This window comes from Calliphora vicina, chromosome 1 (genome assembly GCF_958450345.1).
Source record: "Calliphora vicina chromosome 1, idCalVici1.1, whole genome shotgun sequence".
NCBI classification, from domain to species: domain Eukaryota; kingdom Metazoa; phylum Arthropoda; class Insecta; order Diptera; family Calliphoridae; genus Calliphora; species Calliphora vicina.
The window spans coordinates 65,526,934-65,550,643 of NC_088780.1; the positions used below are offsets into that span (position 1 = coordinate 65,526,934).

Genomic DNA, 23,710 nt, shown 5'->3' on the forward strand with positions numbered 1-23,710 from the left:
AACTCTTTATTTATTCAAATATACAACAACAACAGAATTAAATAGTCACTCAATGTTTTTTATATACGTTTGTAAATTCGCAGAAATACAGACACAATTTATAATGTACACGAATTTACTTGAAAAACACAACACACTTTAAGGCACTCAGTTGATGTTTATTCGAAAAGCGTCTCTGATAAACTCACTCACGACTGCAACCTCTGCCACTATTTATAACACTGCCATCTGCATTCTAGATTGCTCTTTAACTGTCAAAATTCGAATATTCTAGATCTTACTAATACATACGCCATCTGTGGTGTACTTTCTACAATGTACTTTAACTGAATATTCGAATACAGCGTTGCCAACTTACGATCAAATCAACTGAAAGCTTTTATTTAATAATGCCCACAGATATGTTACAGTCTGCCATTACAGCACTGTTATTTGAAAGCATTATTCTACTTTTAAATCAGCCCTTAAAATCGTTATATTTGAATTCAAGTACAATTTCGTAACAATATATATGTACTAGTAAAGTCGATCTCACTAAATAAAAAGACAATATTTATCAAATAGTTTCAGTTATTTTGGGTTTTAGCCATTTCTAGCCATTTTTAACTCTTAAGCCTAGTACTCTGTTCATATTTGCGAAAAATCATGGTTTTTTCATGCGAAAAATTTTATATGCAGCTTGACAGCTCGCTATTGCTTTTAATTTCGTGCGAAAGAAGTGCTGCGAATGTTATTTCGTGTGGAAAAATAAGGTTGCCAGATGTATTTCACATGTTTTCCACAATAAAAACAGAGTACAACTTATGCGAAATTATTTCGTATATATTTCATTCCAAATATTTTATATGTAGTTTGACAGCATTTCGCACGAAATTTTGAACAGAGTACCTAGCTTAAATCTAGCCATTTTCTGAGCTGAAGAGTTGGCAACCTTGCTTATCAGTCATATAGCCATAATGTCTTTTTATTTCACGACTCGGCCGCTCGGCTTAACCGACTCCAAGGCGTCCGGCGCTTGTATCTGCTGGTTGGTTACGATAACACAACAGCGGCAACGCTACATTAAATTCCAAATTAAAAAAGAAATACATATAAAAGAAAATCTTCTAATATATAACATGTAAGAGTGCTATATTCGGCTATGACGAATCTTATATACCCTTTACCTTTGTTGTGGATGCATTATTATTTTTTATAATAATTAGTATATGTACTACATATTATGCAGTATGTATTTTGCCCACTTTCAGCGTACAGCATCCTAAATATATCAAGAACACTTTTAAAAATTGTAGAAGTTACAAACGAAACAAAACACCAAAAAATAAAATACGCAAAGCAATAAAACCAACACACATCCAAACATACGTTTTGTTGTATTAAAAACAACAACAACGCCAAACAAAACACCAGAATAAACAAAACACAAAAAAAAAATACGCAAAGCAATGAAATCAACACACATCCAAACATACGTTTTGTTGTATAAAAAACAACAACGTCAAACAAAACACCAAAAAAAAAACAAAATACGCAAAGCAATAAAACCAACACACATTTAAACATTGTTGCTTTTTTGTCAAAAAAAAAACAAAAACAAAATACGCAAAGCAATGAAACCAACACACATCCAAACATACCTTTTGTTGCTTTTTTGTCAAAGCATGCAATAAATTGAAGTTTTTTGATGAAATTTTCAGAGGTTGTTTAGGATTTTTGCTCATATCTCCGTTATTTATGGACGGATTTTGCTGATTTTAAATAGCAAAGTTCTCGAAAGCATGTCTGACAGAATTATTGAAGATTTGGATCCTGAAGATATCTGGGATCTTCAAAAAATTGATTTCAACATGGCTTAATCGACTCCGCTATCTATAAGGATCCAAAATATATTGTTACGAAATTGTACTTGAATTGAAATATAACGATTTTAACGGCTGATTTAAAAGTAGCCTAATGCTTTCAAATAACAGTGCTGTAATAACAAACTGTAACATATCTGTGGGCATTATTAACATTGAAAAAAAGCTTTCAGTTAACCATTGATCGTAAGTTGGCAACGCTGTTTGCTGCGACCGTATATTCGAATTCGAATGTTCAGTTAAAGAACAATGTAAAAAGTACACCACAGATGGCTATGTATTAGAAACCTCTAGACAGTTAATGAAAAATATAGAATGCAGATGGCACTGTTATAAATAGTGGCAGCGTTTGCAGTCGTTAGTGAGTTTATCAGAGACGCTATTCGAATAAACATCAACGGAGTGCCTTAAAGTGTGCTGTATTTTTCAAGTGAATTCGTGTACATTATAAAGTGTCTGTATTTCTGAGAATTTATAAACGTGTATAAAAAAACATTGACTGACTATTTAATTCTGTAGTTGTTGTACATTTTAAATAAATAAAGAGTTGTTACAATTTTCAAACTACTAAACGGCTTTTATTTGCAATCAAAAGTATCCGGTTTATTTAAAGGAAATAAACCAGCGTTTTGAAAAGGTTAAAACGTAACAATTGGTGCCAGAAGTGGGATTGCAAAATAATAAGCATGAAGTTTGAGGAACTCAAAGTTGAACAACTCAAGAAAGAATTGAGTAAGTTGGAGCTACCAACAGCAGGTAACAAGGCAGAATTGCAGAAGAGGCTGATAGACGAATTCAAGCGGAGTGATATTGACATCGGTGCTTACGAATTCGAGTATAAGGAAGAAATGGAAGTTTCTACACGTTCAGCAACAATCAGCATGGATTTAAGCACTATGTTTGATGCTATGATGGAAAAATTCAAAGAAACAAATGAGAAATTTGCTGAAGTTCAAGAAACTTCTAAAGTAAACAACGAGAACCTGGAAGCGAAATTGAACGAAAATTCTAGAACCATCTTAGAAACTTCTAAGGTATACAACGAGATACTTCGTGCTGAAGTTAAAGAAGAAAATAAAATAATGGAAATGAAATTAGAAGAAACTTCTAGAGCGACAGTCGAGAAGCTTCAGCAAATATCGGAAGTTATAAACAGCAGAGTGGATGGCATTGAGAAAAAGTTGTCCGACTTAGAAAGCTGTTTAGAAATACAAGCCATAGACGTCAATAAAAAACTCTCCGACTTAGAGATTGGTGTCGACAATAAACTGCACGATCTGCAAATAAAAGATAATAATCTTCAATGCCAAAATGGAGTTATTTCAGAAGCATCTAGCAGAAGGTTGTCGATGAAAATAATAGAAGTATGGTCAACGAATTAAAGGAATTAATAGACTCAGTTTTAAAGGCTTTAAGTAAGAGACAAACTAAAGCCAAAGTTAAATGTTATAACTTTGGAAAAATGGGTCACATTCAGCGAAACTGCAGAGCACCAATAAAGCGAATCAGATATGTTTTAGCATCAAGAAATAACCAGCTGGCGAATCAGCAAGCATTACAGGAGCCACCTTTAAAGAGAGCTTGCACTGAGCGACAGGATCTGACACCCACACCTGATGGCCCTACCATGTCCATATCAGTACTGCAGCAGGAAAATAACAATCTTACTGCTAGTGGGTACATCAACGGTCGGAAGCACATCCTTACTATGGACACGGGAGCGTCGCAGTCTATCATCAGAACAGATTTAGTAAAGAAATCGATGGAACCAATTTGCAATGTAAGTCTACGCACCGCTACTGGAGAGCCTGCCGCTGTCCATGGTAAAGTTAATGTGAAACTAACTATTGGTGGTATTAGCGCAAATCATGTCTTTGTTGTTGCCGATATTGTGGACGGAGTAATCATTGGTGCAGACTTCATGATTAGTCACAGCATTACTTTGGATATGGGACAAAAAGTCATGAATTGGCGAAATGTTAAAATACCCCTTGACGTCGGATATGAGAGCAAGTCTCAAGTAAGAAACTTAGTTTTTGTAAAGCACAAAAGGTTGCCATCGCAGTCAGAGGATTTGGTATGGGCCCGTGAAGAAGTGGAGGATTGTATAGACAATGGTTTGTTGGTGTTGGAACCATTGGATGTGAGAAGTGGCCATGTAACAATGGAGGCCCTCGTTGAACAGTGCAACGACAGAATGGTTCCTGTTGGAGTGCTGGGTCTGCCCCGCTGAGAAAAGATCATCAGGCCGTGTTCCAAGATGGGTGAAGGTGCTTCAGCAGAAAAAGAAATGCATGAACTTGTTCGGAGACGAATTAAAATAACAAATGAGCAAATGAAAACCAGATATAGCTCACAACGTAATAAGGGTTGCCATCCAAATTAACGAATCACTGCAAAGGACCACTTAGGGTAGTTAAGAAATTGGACGACATGGTTTATAGAATATGGAAATGTGGAAGATTTAAAAAAGTAGCCTAATGCTTTCAAATAACAGTGCTGTAATAGCAAACTGTAACATATCTGTGGGCATTATTAACATTGAATAAAAGCTTTCAGTTGACCATTGATCGTAAGTTAGCAACGCTGTTTGCTGCGACCGTATATTCGAATTCGAATGTACAGTTAAAGAACATTGTAGAAAGTACACCACAGATGGCGTATGTATTATAAACCTCTAGACAGTTAAAGAAAAATCTATGTTGCAGTCGTTAGTGAGTTTATCAGAGACGCTATTCGAATAAACTTCAACTGAGTGCCTTAAAGTGTGCTGTATTTTTCAAGTGAATTCGTGTACATTAAAAGTGTCTGTATTTCTGAGAATTTATAAACGTGTATAAAAAAAAAACATTGAGTGACTATTTAATTCTGTTGTTGTACATTTTTAAACAAATAAAGAGTTGTTACAATTTTCAAACTACTAAACGGCTTTGATTTGCAATCAAAAGTATCCGGTTTATTTAAAGGAAATAAACCAGCGTTTTGAAAAGGTTAAAACGTAACAATATATACTTTATAGGGTCGGAAAATTATATTGTGGAAATTACAAAGGGTACATATACCCTTCTCACGAAGGTGAAGGGTATAAAAAATCTCGGGTCACAATGTTTGTGTTTGAACTCCTCCGAAACGGCTCAACTGATTTTTATGAAATTGTGTAGGTGTATTAGGTTGTATTTTATGAGAATAGCTCGTAAAGTATATTTTATACCGCTAGGACCAGTTTTTTTTTTAATTTTTTGCCAAAAACTTTTTTTAGTATTTTTTTTATTTGTCATTAAAAAATACATATAACGCCAAGTTTTCATCAACCAACCCTCACCCATCCTTATTTTAGTCGTGATTTTAGTATTTTGTATGAGCAATCTTTTTGAAATTTTGTATACATATATTTTTGGTATTTGTGTTAGCTAAATACAGATTGACAAAATATATTGTACAATCATTGCTCTTCGAAATTATTGTTAATATTGTTACGTTTTAACCTTTTTAAAACGCTGGTTTATTTCCTTTAAATAAACCAGATACTTCTGATTGCAAATAAAAGCCGTTTAGTAGTTTAAAAATTGTAACAACTCTTTATTTATTTAAAATGTACAACAACAGAATGTTTGTCACTCAATGATTTTTATACACGTTTATAAATTCGCAGAAATACAGACACACTTTAAAATGTACACGAATTCACTAGAAAAATACAGAACACTTTAAGGCACTCAGTTGATGTTTATTCGAATAGCGTCTCTGATAAACTGACTAACTACTGCAACCTCTGCCACTATTTATAACACTGCCATCTGCACTCTAGATTGCTCTTAACTGTCAAATTTCGTATATTCTAGAGCTTTATAATACATACGCCATCTGTGGTGTACTTTCTACAATGTTCTTTAACTGAATATTTGAATATACGGTCGCAGCAAACAGCGTTGCCATACTTACGATCAATGGTCAACTGAAAGCTTTTATTCAATGTTAATAATGCCCACAGATATGTTACAGTTTGCTATTACAGCACTGCTATTTGAAAACATTATGCTACTTTTAAATCAGCCGTTAAAATCGTTATATTTGAATTCAAGTACAATTTCGTAACAATATGAATTTAGGAATGAATTTGACAAAAAAAAAGAAAGCTCAATCAAAAATTTAAGAACTTTCACTACAAAAAATATATTTTTGAATAATTTATTTACAAGAAGGACTTTATTTAGCGATGCCGCCTACCGCGTTGTATGGAGGAGAAAGTCCCTAAGAGCGGCATTCTTGGTTCTGACTCAGTCACATTAAGAAAATTTATACAAATTTTTTAGTATGAAAAAGTGCAATATTTTTGAAGGACGGAGTTTTAAAGTGGCATACTTTTGAATTGAGATAATGACTTGAATTTTTTATTTGTAAGTCCAAAACTTAACTTATCTTAACACAAAAATATAGCTCGGAATAAATTTGGATCTAATTGTTCCTAATATTTGCAATCCTATTAAAATTTTGATATAAATTTTAGTTTTAGACACTCAATGAATATTTAATATATAATAAAATCTTTATTTATTAACGAAACTCAATGAAATTTTCAACGGTTTTTAAGTTTGTCATTCTAAATGGTGTAAAAAAACTTGTCAAGGTGTAAAAAAACTTGTCAAAAGGTCAAAGGCAATCCCGCAATTCCCAAAAATGGTATTTTTACAATTTTGCCTATAGGGTCCACATTTCCTTCGGGGCTGGGAAAATACTTTGGCGGTAAATAGGGAACACATCAAGGTTTCCAAAGCTGCTTTTTGTTTTCTGATCCCAGCTTTGGGATTTTAGAACATGTGGCCCAAATTTTAATTCTTGATAAAAAATAGGTCAAATTCCGAAGAGCGTAGGGACGACATATTCAAATAATAGGACATGTTTTCTATATCAAAATGTTCACCGTAAAGATATCTTACAGAACAACATAAAATTGTTATATGTTCTTAAAAAAAGTTTATTTTTAATTAAAAAAAAGTTAAGTCACCTTTTCGCCCAAAAAACAGCAAAAGTCAACTATTTTTTGAATATTTAAATTGAAAATCGTTTATTTTTGGATCCATATCGACGTCCTGGAGCATTTGAATGGCCCATTTTAATAACTTAAACTAGAATGCTCCTTGGCTACGCCCATGTAAAATTTTATGCCGATCGGACCAGGCGTTTAGAAATGCCAGATTTATTTCCAAAAAATTTCGATTCTGCCCCACTGTGCGCTGAACAGCTGACATAGAAAATTAAAAAAAAACCAAAAAAAACCAAAGTGGAAAAATGGAAAAAATAAGATTAATATCATATTTAGGATATTTTGCTAGTAATATTATTGATAACTGTTAAATAATTGCAAAATCTTTGCCAATATCTTGTAACATAAACATTTTTTACTTTTTGACGAACTTTTTTTACTTGGCGAAGAACAGCTTATGCTGTTCAGCTAGTTTTTATATTTAGAGTCGACTTTAACGTCAAAAGTATACTTTAACATGTCTATGATAGACCTTAAGTAAAGTCGAGTTTAATTCTCTTAAAATATACTTTATATGTGCCATTATGCCATTCATTCAAAACATGAATGAAATAAAGAAGATTACGACATCGACAATTCCGTTATTTTAGTGTACTCTTTTTTCGTGACGTCAGCAATGATTGTTTTCTTATGTTTTGAATGTAAAATACTTACTTTTTATATGAAATTTCAAAACAACTAGTGAAAAATAAATAAAAAAATTAATTAAAATGTGGTGTGCAGTCAAAAATTGCAATAATAATAATAACTAGGATCGCCCGGTGGCCGAAATTCGACCACTTTTAAACGCTTTTTACCACTTTTATGGAAAGAATTTAAAAAAAATATGATGTTCTGCAAATCTAGAGAAAATGACCTTTTAAACCATATCCTATTTATATATAAGATAATAATAAAAAATCAAAATCGTGAACTAAAATATAGCAAAAATATTGAAAATTAATAAAGTAAAATATGTCTAATAACATAAAACCTAAAATACATTTTATTTTATTAAACATAAATAACTTTTAAATATAATTATTGACTTTTCCATTATAAATCACATACAATTTGCATATAATACAATCAGTTTTAGTCAATGTTGACGTCACTGAGCTTAAGAGAATTTTTTTAAGAGAGCGAAGGCGCAATCTTGTTTATTTCATTCATGCATTCAAAATATTATCGTTTAAAAAAAACGCATAAAAACGTTGGCTCTTTTTCGAAACAACTTTAAAATAAAAACCTGCTTTTAATTATTTTGCAACTATAGTTAAAATTAAAGTGTGTTTTAAATTGAACCGACTTTAACTGGGCGCCACCTCAAATATAGAAAATGTTTTCATACAATATACAAAAAATATAGACAAGTGGCACCGCTGAACAGCTGACATAGAAAATTAAAAAAAAAACTAAAAAGGTAAACAATAAACAAAAAAGTTAAAAAACAGCGAAATCTAAAGAAAAAAAGCAAATTGTGGTGGAAAAATATTTTGGTTCTAATTTTATTGATAACTGTTCAATAATTGCAAAATCTCGGCCAATATCTTGCATCATAAACATTTTTGACTTTTTGTCGAACTTTTTTACTAGAATGAAGAACAGCTGATGCTGTTATTAAATGAGTTAAAAACAGCTTCAGCTAGTTTTATATTTACAGTCGACTTTAACGTCAAAAGTATATTTTATCTTGTCTATGGTAGACCTAAATAAAGTCCACTCTTAAGTAAAGACGACTTTATTTCTCTTAAAATATACTTTATTTCTGACTATGATTATGGGCCATTCTTTTTAATTTTGTTTTTAACAAAACGTACTTTTTTTACTTTATTTTTTAACAAAAGGGTTCTTTTTCCAAAATAAAAATGGTTTTATATCAAACATCCATAACATTTAATGTGGTGACTTATGGCAGTTAGATGTATCTAATGATAATTAAGAAACTTTTAGGGTATTAATTGGATTAATCTTATCTTACGAATAATTATTCGAACCATTTAAAAATTACCATTTTCGAATAACGAACAATTTTGTGTAGAATAATCGAATAAAACGAATAAATGTACATATTTAAATTTATTAAATTGCTTAAAATGTTTCATAATTCCAAATTTAAATAAGTATTAAAAATAAAAAAAAATATTAAAAAACTTACATCAAAACTTTACTTTAAAAAAATTTTATTCGAATAATTCGATTAATTTTAATTTTAAATGTGTGATCGAATTATTCGAACAAGTTAAAATCTCTTATTTGAATTATTCGTTTTATTCGAACAAGAAAAATCGAATAATTTGAATACCCTAGAAACTTGTTACCATTTTCAGGTTCATATAGTTTTTTAAGGTGGCGAAATAAATTTCCCAAAAATTTTAAATGAGTAAAAAAGTACCTTTTGTTCTTCGGCTCCTCATATACTAGTATAATAGGAAAATTCTGAGATAAATTAGATATTTCTGAAATAGAATAAAAAATTTCTGAAATATAACCGGAAGTTTCTGAAAGATAATTGAAATATTATGAAATACAATTAGAAAATTGAGAAATATAATTGGAAATTATTGAAATTCAAACGGAAATTTTTGAAATACAATTAGAAATATCTGAATTACAATTGGATTTGGCGCAGTTGAATATAGCACTCTTACTTATCTTCTATATATATTCAAATTAAATGGTCCATGTATGTAATGACATCACGTGAGAACGGCTGGAGCGATTTGGCTGATTTTTTTTATTCGATTCGAAATTCTCAGGAGATGGTTTGCAAAGAAAAAAAAAATTAAAAAATTACGGCTAAAACTGGCTTTTTTGAGTCCAGTCAACTGTAATAAAAAAGCCTCCCATACAAAGTAAAAATTTATTATTGCATATCTGGAGAACTATTATAGTGGGAGTCTTCAAACTTTGTGTGAGCTATGGCAGAACAACGTTTGCCGGGACAGCTAGTTTCTTATAAAAATCTTAATCTTTTTACTCATAATTTAAGTTCCAGGGAAATGGTTAGAGAAACAAATCTAAAATACAAGCAAGAATTTATGAAGTTGTGAGGACGCAAAGTCACACATTTGTTTTGGCCCACACATTTATTTATTTTTGTCTTATTTTATTTAATTATCTTCTCTTTTGCTAAAATACTAAATTACAATTTAATTATCCTTTAATTTAAATTTATTTGTTACGCCATCTATATGTCGATGTATTATTTATTAACTACAACTCTACCAACAGAGTTGTATAAAACAGTACTAGTAGTCAACTGTGGCTAGTAGTCAACAGTGTGTATGTCTATGTATGTATGTGTCTGTGTAATTGTACTATGTGTATAAAAGGCAGGCACAAACCACAGAACAAGATCAGTTGGTTTTGGGCTGTTTAATAGGTAATATGTTTGTTTGACTATTATCTATAGTAAAAAAGAAAAACACTTGGTAGAGTTTGTATGGCCTGCCTTTTGTTTACTTGATAATTAGTGTTGTTCCCTACCACGCGTACGGTTTTAGAGAAAGTGTATTTAAATTTAATAAAAAGTTTTATAACGTAATATGAAAAAATATATTGTGTTATTATTTTAATAAATTCTGATAACGACCCTGGACAACGTTGAGCTACCCCAGCGTTGAGGAGAAATTCCGTCGTTACAGTGGCGCCCGAGCAGGGACTTTTAAAAAAAAAAAAAAAAAATGATGATCTTTACAAAAAGACATTGAAAAAAAAAAGTCATATTGTGAAAAATAATGTTGTGTATAAACTGTGCGTGTTACTAAGTGTGAAATAAAAACGGAACTTTTGCTAAAGAAAAGATTCATAAATATTAAATAATAGTTAATCGGGCTTCAATAAATGGATTATCGCAAAATAAAAAAATTAACTAATATACGGATAATATTTATGATATTAGCAAAATATCCATATACGTCAACTGTGTTTATGTCGTGTTCGTCATAAATATAAATAAATTTATATTTAACGCGCTTCGGAAAAAAAAAAAAATGTTAATCGGGTCGAAAATTTTAAAAATAAATATAAAATTATAATAGCGGAAATGCACTGTAATACACGTTGCACATTAAACATTTGCTCACAAATCTCTACGAAATAATTGAAAAAAAATATATATATTTGTTTATGTCGTGTTTGTCATAAATGTAAATAAATTTATATTTAACGCGTATCGAAAAACAAATCGGGTCGGAAAATATAAATATAAATTTATCATCGCGGAAAGGTTTTATTCAATGGAAGAAAAAAAAAATAATAATAATTGTGAATCATGTTAAAAATTTCCTGGGCCTACACATTACGCAAGGATGACTTGGTATCCTACTTGGACGAGTTTGGAATTCAACCGGCTGGCAGCGTGGACGAGATGAGAAGGCAGATGGCACAATTTATTGGTAGCCCACACTCTCCTGACCAATTACATCGTTTACTAGAATTGCAGGCAAAGTATGAAAATTCCTCAGGTAACTCTCCAAATCCAACAGTGTCACCATCGAAAGCTCCCAGATTATTAATAAACGGAGAATCGAGCCCACTAAAAATGGAATCAGGTACGTCATCAAATATTAATGCCAGGAAAACAGATGGATACGATACAACCGTACATAAAGTGGAAAATAGGGAAACTGCATTAATCAACACGATTGATTTAGTTCGAAAATGGGGTATACGTTATGATGGAGGAAAGGATCCCCTCATATTCATTGAAAGATTAGAGGAAATGTCGGAACTATACGGTGTCGATAAAAATTTCTTACCAAGAACTATGCCAGAGTTATGTAAGGAAAAGGCATCGATATGGTTCCGAAATAACAACAAACATTGGAACACATGGGACTCTTTCAAATCAGATTTTTTAAAATTTTTCCTTACTTCTAGATATTTTGAAAAGCTGGAAGATGATATCCGAAGAAGATGTCAACGATCTCGGGAAACTTTTAAAGATTATGTCCTGGCTCTGCAGAATTTAATGCGACATGCAGAGATGACAGAGGAACAAAAATTGGAGCGGATTTATCGTAATGCGCATCCCAACTATTTGTTATATATTCATCGAAGGGATTTTACCAACTTGAAGGAACTGCTATCCCTCGCCGATGATTTCGAAAGTATACCCACGACAAATAATCCACCAATAAATCCCCAACCCCCTCGATATGAACAACATCGGATGATGACTAATCAAACGCCCAACAATTATAATTCCATCGAAAGGAATTTAAACCAATCTGGTCAACATCGCCAAAATTCTAGGAATGAGGAAATTCTAGAAAATGCGATCCAACACCCATCACCACCTTTGGAGTTAATAAATCTGAGATGTGATGAAAACCGAATAAGTGTAATTACTAAAATTGGAGTGAAAACCATAAACGCTACCATTGACACTGGAGCCACTAGCAGTTATATTAATGAAAATATGGCTGAAACTGTTTTCGCAGCTTATCCAAAAATTACCACCAACCTTGAGGTCATACTAGCCGATGGATCCACCAACCGAATATGGAGTGCTATTGAGAGCCCTGTGAAAATTGGTCAGGAGTTACACAACATAATGTTCCTGATTATGCCTACAGCCATAGAAGAGATGATCATCGGTCTAAATCTACTTAAAATCTTCAAAACTACGATGTCATTTAGTAACCTATCTCTATGTTTGGATGATACCTCATCTGGAGCCGACCCAACGTGTATGGTTATGCAAACCCAACCTGGTTGTTCCGGAAATCCGTCACCAACATCAACAGAAGAAATTGAGATAACACATACCCAACATGAGGAACAAGAAGTTGTACCTAATCCGGTAAGTGTATCCATTTCAATGACAGACGGGACTACTAATAATGACAAAGACGCAGAAAATCAAGAAACAATTAATGCATTTATCGAAGAGGAATTGCAGAAATTTAGAGATATTCACGGCCCTACGAATCTAACGGAGCATCAGATAGTCATGAAGGATGACCGTCCCATAAAAATAAGATACTCAAATCGCAACCCAGCGATGCAGTCAATAATTGATGCGGAAATCAATAAATTACTCGCGAAAGGATATATAGAACCCTCTACCAGTCCATATAGTTTTCCCATAACACTAGCCAAGAAGAAGAATGGCTCATGGAGACTTTGTATGGATTTTCGTCAACTTAATAATCGTTCGATCACCGATGCTTACCCTCTACCGCGTATTAATCATATTCTGGACCGATTAAGAGAAGCAAAATACATCAGCTGTATCGACTTGGAAAACGGTTATTGGCAGATACCAATGGCTGAAAATAGCAGAAAATATACAGCATTCACCGTACCTGGCCGTGGTCTATACCAATGGAGAGTCATGCCATTCGGACTACATTCAGCGCCAGCCACATTTCAACGAACCCTTGATTACGTTATTGGTGCAGAGATGGAACCTCATGCATTCGCGTATTTGGACGACATCATCGTTACGAGTCGTACTTTTAAACAACATATTCATCACTTAAAAGAAGTATTTCATCGATTGAGAAGAGCAAAATTGGTATTAAATTCCGAAAAATGTGAGTTCTTCAAAAGGGAAATTAAATACCTTGGTCATGTCGTGTGCGGAGAAGGTATCAAAACCGATCCCGACAAAATTGCAGCTATCATCAAAATACCAACCCCGAAAAATGTGAAGGATGTACGAAGATTTCTGGGAATCACCTCCTGGTACAGACGCTTTGTTCCAGACTTCGCAAAAATTTCACAACCATTAACATTTTTATTGAAAAAGGGAAGACATTTTAAGTGGGGTCCGGAACAACAGAAAGCTTTCGGAGACTTGAAATGCAAACTCACCGAATCCCCTATATTAGCTTGCCCAGATTTTTCGAAATCGTTTCAACTACAAACCGATGCCAGCGATTACGGACTTGGAGCAGTACTCACCCAGGAGATAGACGGGTTGGAACGAGTAATTGTCTACGCAAGTCGTCACTTAAATCAAGCGGAGAAAAACTATACAACTACAGAGAAGGAATGCCTCGCCATCGTATGGGGAATACGTAAAATGAAAATGTATTTAGAAGGATATACATTTGTGGTAATCACCGACCATTTGTCGTTAAAATGGTTAAATTCGATTGAATCACCAACAGGCAGACTAGCCCGCTGGGCTTTAGAACTCCAGCAATATCAGTTCACAATCCAGTATAGAAAAGGATCTCACAATGTGGTTGCCGATGCTTTATCTCGACAACCTTTAGAAACTTTTCAACGTATGGTAACCAGTGAAAAATCAATAGAATGCCCGTGGTTAAAACGAAAAATTAAAGATGTCAAAGAGAATCCCGAAAAATACTCAGATTATTTAATAATAAACAATTCTCTTTACAGACATTTTCCAAGAAACCATTGTGATGAAGATTGTCATCCATGGAAACTTTGTGTGGGAACGAATCTCAGAGAACGTGTATTGAAGGAAAATCATGATGATGCAACAGCCGGCCACCTCGGAATTCGGAAAACAATTAATCGCGTTTGTAATCGCTACTATTGGCCAGGCCTATTCAGAGACATCAGTCGTTATGTGAGAAAATGTTCATCGTGTCAGAAATATAAAATTAGCCAACAAAAGCCAGCAGGAGAAATGTTAGTCAGAATACCAGAGGAACCATGGGCTACCATTTGTCTCGATTTTGTTGGACCATTACCACGTACTAAACACGGAAACACCATGTTACTCGTTATCATCGATCGATTTTCAAAATGGACGGAAATCATACCCCTACGGAAAGCAACATCGGAAAACCTAATTAAAGCATTCAGAGAACGTGTATTATCTAGATTCGGAGTTCCCAAAACAGCTATCACAGATAATGGCTCACAATTCACGAGTAGAGTGTTTCAGAAATACTTGGAAGAAATTGGTGTTACGCAACAATTAACTGCACCATATACACCACAACAAAATCCTACGGAACGTGTCAACAGAACGATAAAAACGATGATATCGCAGCTATCGAATAACAAACACACCATTTGGGATGAACATCTCCCTGAAATAACCTTAGCTATAAATACAAGCTGTTCTGAATCAACCGGTTATTCACCAGCATACATTGTACAAGGTCGAGAACCTCGGTTACCAAGTGCACTATACGATGCAGTAACCATAGGCTCAGGTGCTCCAACACTAAACCCAAAGGAGAGAGCAGTACAATTAAAAGAAATCTTCAGGATAGTAAGAAGTAATCTAGCCAAGGCTTCACAGGATCAAAAACGACATTATAACTTGAGACGTCGTATATGGAAGCCGCAAATCGGAGAACAAGTATTGGTCCGTCAACATCAGCTTTCGAAAGCTGTAGACCAATTCACAGCTAAACTTGCACCCAAGTTCGATGGTCCTTACGAGATAATTGAAATGCCATCCAAAGTCATTGTGAGACTTAAATATTTTTATAACAATGTTCTAACAATTGTTTTATCTTATTAATAGAATAATGGACAAATAGACAGATGAGAAGAAATTCCAACCAACTCACGAGAATTTGAGAAGAAGCTATGTTATTATCAACCCTCTATCTCTAGAAATGTACCATACGTGCCACGGACACAGAGATCTCTTCGGTGCACAGTCCGACAAACCATCATTGTGCCAGACACTAATCAGCAAACAACAACTATAAATATAAACGAAAACAACAATTTATACTTTACCACGACGTACATCGGGGCTTACCATAGCCAGCCCAATTCGAAACACGATTCATCAACCCAGCCATAGATACATCGGATTTTGATGACCATAGCGTGTACCGGCTACAAATCCACCCCAACCGAATAATTATAAAATTCGTCAACCGACGAGAGGAGGACGTGTGAGGACGCAAAGTCACACATTTGTTTTGGCCCACACATTTATTTATTTTTGTCTTATTTTATTTAATTATCTTCTCTTTTGCTAAAATACTAAATTACAATTTAATTATCCGTTAATTTAAATTTATTTGTTACGCCATCTATATGTCGATGTATTATTTATTAACTACAACTCTACCAACAGAGTTGTATAAAACAGTACTAGTAGTCAACTGTGGCTAGTAGTCAACAGTGTGTATGTCTATGTATGTATGTGTCTGTGTAATTGTACTATGTGTATAAAAGGCAGGCACAAACCACAGAACAAGATCAGTTGGTTTTGGGCTGTTTAATAGGTAATATGTTTGTTTGACTATTATCTATAGTAAAAAAGAAAAACACTTGGTAGAGTTTGTATGGCCTGCCTTTTGTTTACTTGATAATTAGTGTTGTTCCCTACCACGCGTACGGTTTTAGAGAAAGTGTATTTAAATTTAATAAAAAGTTTTATAACGTAATATGAAAAAATATATTGTGTTATTATTTTAATAAATTCTGATAACGACCCTGGACAACGTTGAGCTACCCCAGCGTTGAGGAGAAATTCCGTCGTTACAAAGTACAATTGGAAACATTTAAAATATGTACAACTGAAAATTCCGCAAATGCAATACGACTACATTACAAATATTTGTTTTTATTATTATTTCAGAATCTTAAGAATCAGATAATGACAACTAATTTGTGGGTAGAGCAGTCTTGGTATGATTACAAACTAAGATGGGAACCAAAGGAATACGGAGGGGTACATATGCTTCATGTGCCATCTGATCATATTTGGCGGCCGGACATTGTACTTTATAATAAGTAAGTATAGAAAAGTACTAGTTATATTTTGTCAATTTGAAAATAATTTTTTGGACATTAATATTTTCCACATGAGCAAAGATCAGCGATTGCATTTACAAACTTTGATATTTTTAAAGGTCGATTTATGTAAAATAATAATTCAATTTATACTTATATCAAATAAGTTTTTACAGATCTGATCTCACAGCAGCTCAGTGTTTAATTTAAATGAATTCCAACACACCTTTCACCAAAACATTTACAAATCATTTAAAATTCACACACTCACTCACTCACTCCCATACATACGAATAAATTCAAGTCTTCATAATTGTTCATTATTAGTATAATTAAAAAAACAAAAATATTCTCACATCCATTCATACATATGTATGTATGTATTAAAGAAATTTTTAGAAAACTAATTGTTTTTTTTTTAAATTTAATATACTCATTCACATTTTGTATGTATTTATGTATTATCTTAAAATTAAATTAAATTAAATCAAATGTAATGTAATTAAGCGAAATAAAAATGTAAAACAAATGTACAAATACACTAACACACACACATCAACACAATATGCGTTCACGATTTCCTAAAATCGTAAACGTTATTTGTAATACATGTTGAAATTAAATGTTCAGTGCCGACGGCAACTTTGAGGTGACACTTGCGACAAAAGCAACAATTTACTCTGAGGGATTAGTTGAATGGAAACCGCCGGCAATTTACAAATCATCCTGCGAAATAGATGTAGAGTACTTCCCCTTTGACGAACAGACTTGTGTCTTAAAATTTGGAAGTTGGACATATGATGGGTTCAAGGTAGGTTTTATATTGTCGTTTTGCAAAAAAAAAAATCCCAAGTGTCCATGTACTGTCTTCTCAATCTATCTATATTATTCTCACCCCATTACCAAAAAAGAAAATACAAAATTAAATAATAATAATAATAATAAAAAGTATTATCTATACATGCCTGTTCTTTTCTGTTTTGTTATCTGAATTGTATTTAATTATTTCGTTCTTTTATTTTTCTATCTCATAAAACTCCTGTGAATGTAAATTAAATTCAACAAATGTATATTATTGTAATCATTTCCCATCTCTTAATGTCCCCCCACACTATAACTATTTACTGCACACACCCTACTTGCATATAAAACTTTCATACAAACAAGAATGTACAGCAATCTATAATAAAAACATCATCATCATCATAATTCATCCAGCATCCATCACACAAAAATTTAATTATCTACATAATTTAGTTAACTGAGTAGTTAAGTGGATGTGGTAAACTGGTCCATATTTCTGAAATTTTGAAAATACCCCAAAAACGTTGAGTTATAGTTAAAAAAGGATTTTCTGTTACTTTACACATTTAACTAATAGTAACGCAGTCATTTCTTACAAAGCTTAACAAGATGCAAATTTAGTTTTTTTTTGCTAAATTGTTTTAAGTTGTCGGCAATTAAGTTTATAAATATGTTTGAAATTAACATTATGAATGAATTTTCTAATTTAGAGTCCACACGTTCATGTTTTAGCTCTCAAGTTTCAATACACTCACACTTTTTAAAATTTCCAGTCGTGTGTTTCAATTTGCAGTCAAGAAAACAGCTAATTACAATTCTTATGAATAATTTTTTATTTTTATACCCTCCACCACCACAAGTGGTGAATGAGGCTATATATGTATAAGTTTGTCATTCCGTGTGTAACGGAGAAATATTCATCTGAGACCCAACAAAGTATATATTTTATGAAATTCCAAGTCTGTCCGTCTGTCCGTCTGTGTAAAACACGCTCACGTCCAAAATACGCAAACAAAATTGGTAGACTTGCAAAAAATATGTTTATTGTTGTCCTAAGCAATTTGGTATTGAAAATCAGCAAAATCGGTTTAGTAGAACCAGAGCTATGAACCAAAATGTGAGACAACCTAAAAAAACTGACAGGTCATAATATTAAAACAACCTGTTATATATTTCAATGGGTAAAATGTTGAACATAGGTATTTATATAAATGCATAGTATTAAACAACCTGGTGTATACATGAATTGCTAAAATGTTTAACTATTTATATTACCTATACCGCAATTCTGTAACTTTTTATATTTTCCTACCGATGTCGTTAAGTAACGAAAAATATCGGTTGCTTTAACGAAATATGGTTTAAAATTCTCACTAGGAAATTTGAATTTGGATAAACATTATACACTCCAAAAATGTGTTAAATATGCCCCACATAAAAGTTGTTCTTAAAATTCGTATACAATTTTCTAAAATTAATATAATATATGTCCAAATTTATCTTAAAAAGATAATTAAAGCTTGTTAATTTTTATATTTAAAACTCAAATCAGTCCGTATCTAACAAACTCAAAATAGTTGACCAATCGTACTTTCCAAGAACAACTTATTTTGAATATTTATGTTACAAAACTAACTTATAAACAATTATCGTTATGGCTTAACTAGAACATTTTATTTGTCGTTAACCTACCAATAAATTTCGTTATATACCGACTATTTTTAACGAAAATAATCGGTAAAATTTAATTCGTAATATCTATTAACGATAAATATTGTTAACTAACGAATTTTGATTATTTAACGACAAAATTTTGTAGTTAAAAAGTTACAGAATTGCTTTAAAGTTGCTTGCAACCTACGTCACAGCTGTCAATTCTAATGAATTTTGACAAGCAGTATGTGTGAAAAACCCGGGATCCCGGGAATTCCAGCCTAGAACAAATTATTTAATTTTAAGAATGTAGACTTCGTTAAAAATCTAAAAAATGTCTTTGGGTTTAAATGTAATTGGATACAAATAAAAAATCCAATAATAATTTAATATAAAGATATAAGCTGACACGATTTCTAATTTTGGTTATATACAAACCTGTCACCATTTGTCATTTGAATGGCTTTAATTTTCATTAGATTTTCATCTACCTTCAATAGATTCCAATTACATAATTCTGTTAAAATAAATATTTAATTTTTTTAAATTTTGAATTGGAAATGTTTTGCTTATTAAATCAAAAATTAAGTAAAGATGTTAATTAAGACTTGAAGAAAACTTAATAATATTAAACAAATTTAAATTTCACGGAGGTGGTTTTATTCCAAACATATTTGTTATACTCTTTGTGAAAAAGCAAAATCTATATAAGTAAAAAACAAAAGGTAGACATTAGGGTGGCCCTTAATAAACGAAAGTTGGATTTTGTTAAATCGGTTGGGGATAAGACGTGCCGCAAGCCCTCTGAAGTTTTAAGATGCATTTACAAGGGGAAAAAATGCATTTTTTTCAGTTTTTGTAAAAATTTTGCCATTAAAAAGTTACTTTTGCAATTTAATTTAAAAGAATCGAAATGTGTACGTAATTGTCGTTCTAATGAGACATAAAAACAGAAATTGGTAAAAAAATATGTTAAAGTTATTAAAAATTCGCCAGGCCATTAACGTGTCTCAGGCAACTAGAATAAGAAAGGTAGGAACAAAATTAACATATTTTGATAAGTATTAAAATTAAAGCAAATTTTTACTTAAAATATGTCCATATTTACTTGTATATGAGTTTTTGTCTTCGTAGGATACCGCTAACCTATTCATAGGTATTAACAAAAAAATAATTTTTTTTAACGGCAGTTTCAAAACTCCATTTTAAAATTTTTAAAAATTTTGTTAAACAAATTTCAGAATTTTTCGATCATCTCATTGGGATTTATTAAGAATATAATAGAGAATAAAAATGTGAAAAAGTTATGAAAATATCTCTTATAGTTTTTCCGTACCTGCGATTTAAATTTTGAAATTTTCGAGAAAAACCAATTATTTGGCAATTTTTAGGCGAGTGAGCTCTATTTCCTTACTCCTATGAATTTTAAGCAAAACTTATTCAGAATATTATAGTCCAGATAATTCTAAATATACTCTGGAACTTTTAATAAAATCGGAAAACGTTAACCCTTAAATCGTGAAGGTCAAAGGTCAAATTTTTCAATATTTGGAATTTCTCTTGGAAAGATTTCGAAATGTTCGAAATGTTGTGTATTTTTGGGCCGATTTTGATCAAATTTAACAAAAATATAACACAAAGCCTAGTATTTACAAAAACAGCAGAACAATTAAAATTAACCCTATATAGCACTTGGGGTTAAAATGACCCCAAACTTCTAAAACAATAAAAAAATTATTATTTTAAAAGTTTGGGGTCATTTTAATCCCAATTGCCATTAAGCGTTAATTTCCATTCTTGTGCTGTTATTATAAACCCTAGAGTTTATGTTATATTTTTCTTAAGTTTCATCAAAATCGGCCCAAAAGTATATAATATTTCGCATCTCTCCATGAAAAATTCCAAATATTGAAAAATTTGACCTTTGACCGTCACGATTTAAGGGTTAACGTTTTCCGATTTTAGTCAAACTTTCAGAGTATATTTAGAATTATCTGGACTATAATATTCTGTAAAAGTTTTGCTTAAAATTCATAAGAGTAAGGAAATAGAGCTCATTCGATTAAAAATTGCCAAATAATTGGTTTTTCTCGAAAATTTCAAAATTTAAATCGCAGGTACGGAAAAGCTATAAGAGATATTTTCATAATTTTTTCACATTTTTATTCTCTATTATATTCTTAATAAATCCCAATGAGATGATCAAAAAATTCTGAAATTTGTTTAACAAAATTTTTAAAAATTTTAAAATGGAGTTTTGAAACTGTAGTTAAAAAAATTGTATTTTTTTGTTCATACCTAAGAATAGGTTAACGGTAGCCTACGAAGACAAAAACTCATATTAGCTTTAATTTTAATATTTATCAATATATGTATGTTAATTTTGTTCCTACCTTTCTTGTTCTAGTTGCCTGAGACACGTTAATGGCCTGGCGAATTTTTAATAACTTAAACATTTTTTGACCAATTTCTGTTTTTTATATCTCATTAGAACGACAATTACGTACACATTTCGATTCTTTTAAATTAAATTGCAAAATTTTTACAAAAACTGAAAAAAATGCATTTTTTCCCCTTGTAAATGCATCTCAAAACTTCAGAGGGCTTGCGGCACGTCTTATCCCCAACCGATTTACATAAAATTTTTTCAGGATGATTTTTTTACTAATATTCACCAAACTGGAGGGTAAGAATGGCGAAAATCCAACTTTCGTTTATTAAGGGCCACCCTACTAGACATGTTATATATCAATGGATAGAGGATTTTGTCTACTTTCTAATAATGTATATAACTTTTGACAATTAACAAATTCATGGAATATTTTTCGAAAAATATGACAAAAAATGCTTTTTATTGAGTTTTTGCATAGATAGACATTTTTTTAATTGAAATAAAATTTTTATTTATGAATATTTTGTAACGAAATTTTGCACTTATATATATTTTTTTATTGAAAATGGAAAAAGGAAAACAAATTTTGAAATTTGTGATCAGGAATTCCGCAATTCCCAAAAAAGTATTGAAAAATTCCAAAAATGGGATTTTCTCTTTTTTTGGCTATAATATCCATGCCAGGGGCGGGGTTATCGGAACACTTTACAAAATAATTAAGTACATATTGGGCCATCTAAAATAGATTATTATAATTTGATACCGACTATGCGATTTGAGAATTTTTGCTCTAAAGTTGAATTTTACATAAAAAATAGGCATTTTTGAATGGACCTGGTCCCCTCGGTATCAAAAATTATATTTTTTTTTATTAAAAATATTTGACATAAAGTTATAGAAATAAAATTTTTATTTATGAATATTTTTTAATAAAATTTTACAGTTATGTAGATTTTTCGACGTCAAATGAAAAACTGAAAACAAATTTTTAAATTTGTAATCTCGAATCCCGAAGTGTTGAAAAATCCCAAAAATGGGATATTTTAGTTTTTAGGCTATAATATCCATACCAGGGGCGGGGTTATCGAAACCCTTTACAAAATAATTAAGAACATATTGGGCCATCTAAAATGGATTACTATATTTTGATATCTAGTATGCGATTTGAGAATTTTTGCACAAAATTTGAATTTTACATAAAAAATATGCGTTTTTTGAATGGACCTGGTCCCCTCGATATTAAAACATTCATTTCATTTAAAACATTCGATGTAAAGCTAGCTTTTCAAAAAGTATAAATTCTTTATACATCCTTTTAGAAATTTTAGAAATACCAAAAAATAGCGAAAAATAGCCTTTTTAATTTTTTTTAAATTCAAATGCATATAACTTTGGACACAGTCATGATTTTTAAACAATTCTTTCTATATTTGATATATAAATTTATTGTTAGTGCAATAAAAGCAAAATGGAGAAAATCGGGAAATATTTGGACCCACTGTTATCAAAAAAACTGCAGTAGGGTGGACAAAAATGATGAAAATTTAATTTTCAAATGCGAATATCTCCTAAGTTATTAGAGATAATTGATAGCTGCGACGAGGAGATTCTACATATCGTTTTGAAATCGGAACACAGCCGAAGAAATAGGATCGTTTTAAAAATGTAACATACCCGAGGTGTCCTACTTTGGGGAACCCTGGCCGCACCCCCGGTGGGCCCATGCGGTTTTTTTACTGAAAGAAAAATTGACCACGACTACTTTTACGCCCACTTTTACGATTTATCCGAAAACGGCTGCACCAATTTTGGTAATTTTTATTAAATAATCGTAGTAATCCAATTTAAGTTTTTACTAAAACAAAAATTAACGACATATGATATATCTAAAATCGCAGAACGCATGGACGGATTTGGTGTGTTTTACTGAAAGAAAAATTGTCCACGCCCACTTATCAAATACATCTGCAAATATGTAACCAAAGGCAATGACTTGGCTGAGTTAGTGCGGATAATTCCAACGATGAAGTCAATCTACTTCAAATGGGCCGATATGTTAGCAGTAACGAAGCAATTTTGCGCATTTTTCCATTCATGAAAGACATTGGAAATTGTCCAAAAAGTGTACTTTACTGAGGAGAATGTATTACAGCGAGTTGATCGAACGCCATCTACAACATTGACCAGATGTTTAGAAATGTGCCCAAACGCTGCTATACTCCGAAATGCCAATATATTACTTGGAATCATTCGACAAAGAAATTTCAATGGCGGAAACAA

At 31.9% G+C, this 23,710-nt stretch overlaps 1 protein-coding gene across 1 annotated transcript in view; it reads left to right on the forward strand.

Annotated features, from left to right (window-relative positions):
• The window catches only part of nAChRalpha4 (nicotinic acetylcholine receptor alpha4), a 353,850-nt gene that overhangs the window by 109,548 nt on the left and 220,592 nt on the right, over positions 1–23,710 (forward strand). The window contains exons 2-3 of the mRNA XM_065514945.1: positions 16,427–16,581; positions 17,212–17,392. Coding sequence (XP_065371017.1) covers positions 16,427–16,581; positions 17,212–17,392 — 336 coding nt within the window. The remainder of the gene's footprint in view (positions 1–16,426; positions 16,582–17,211; positions 17,393–23,710) is intronic.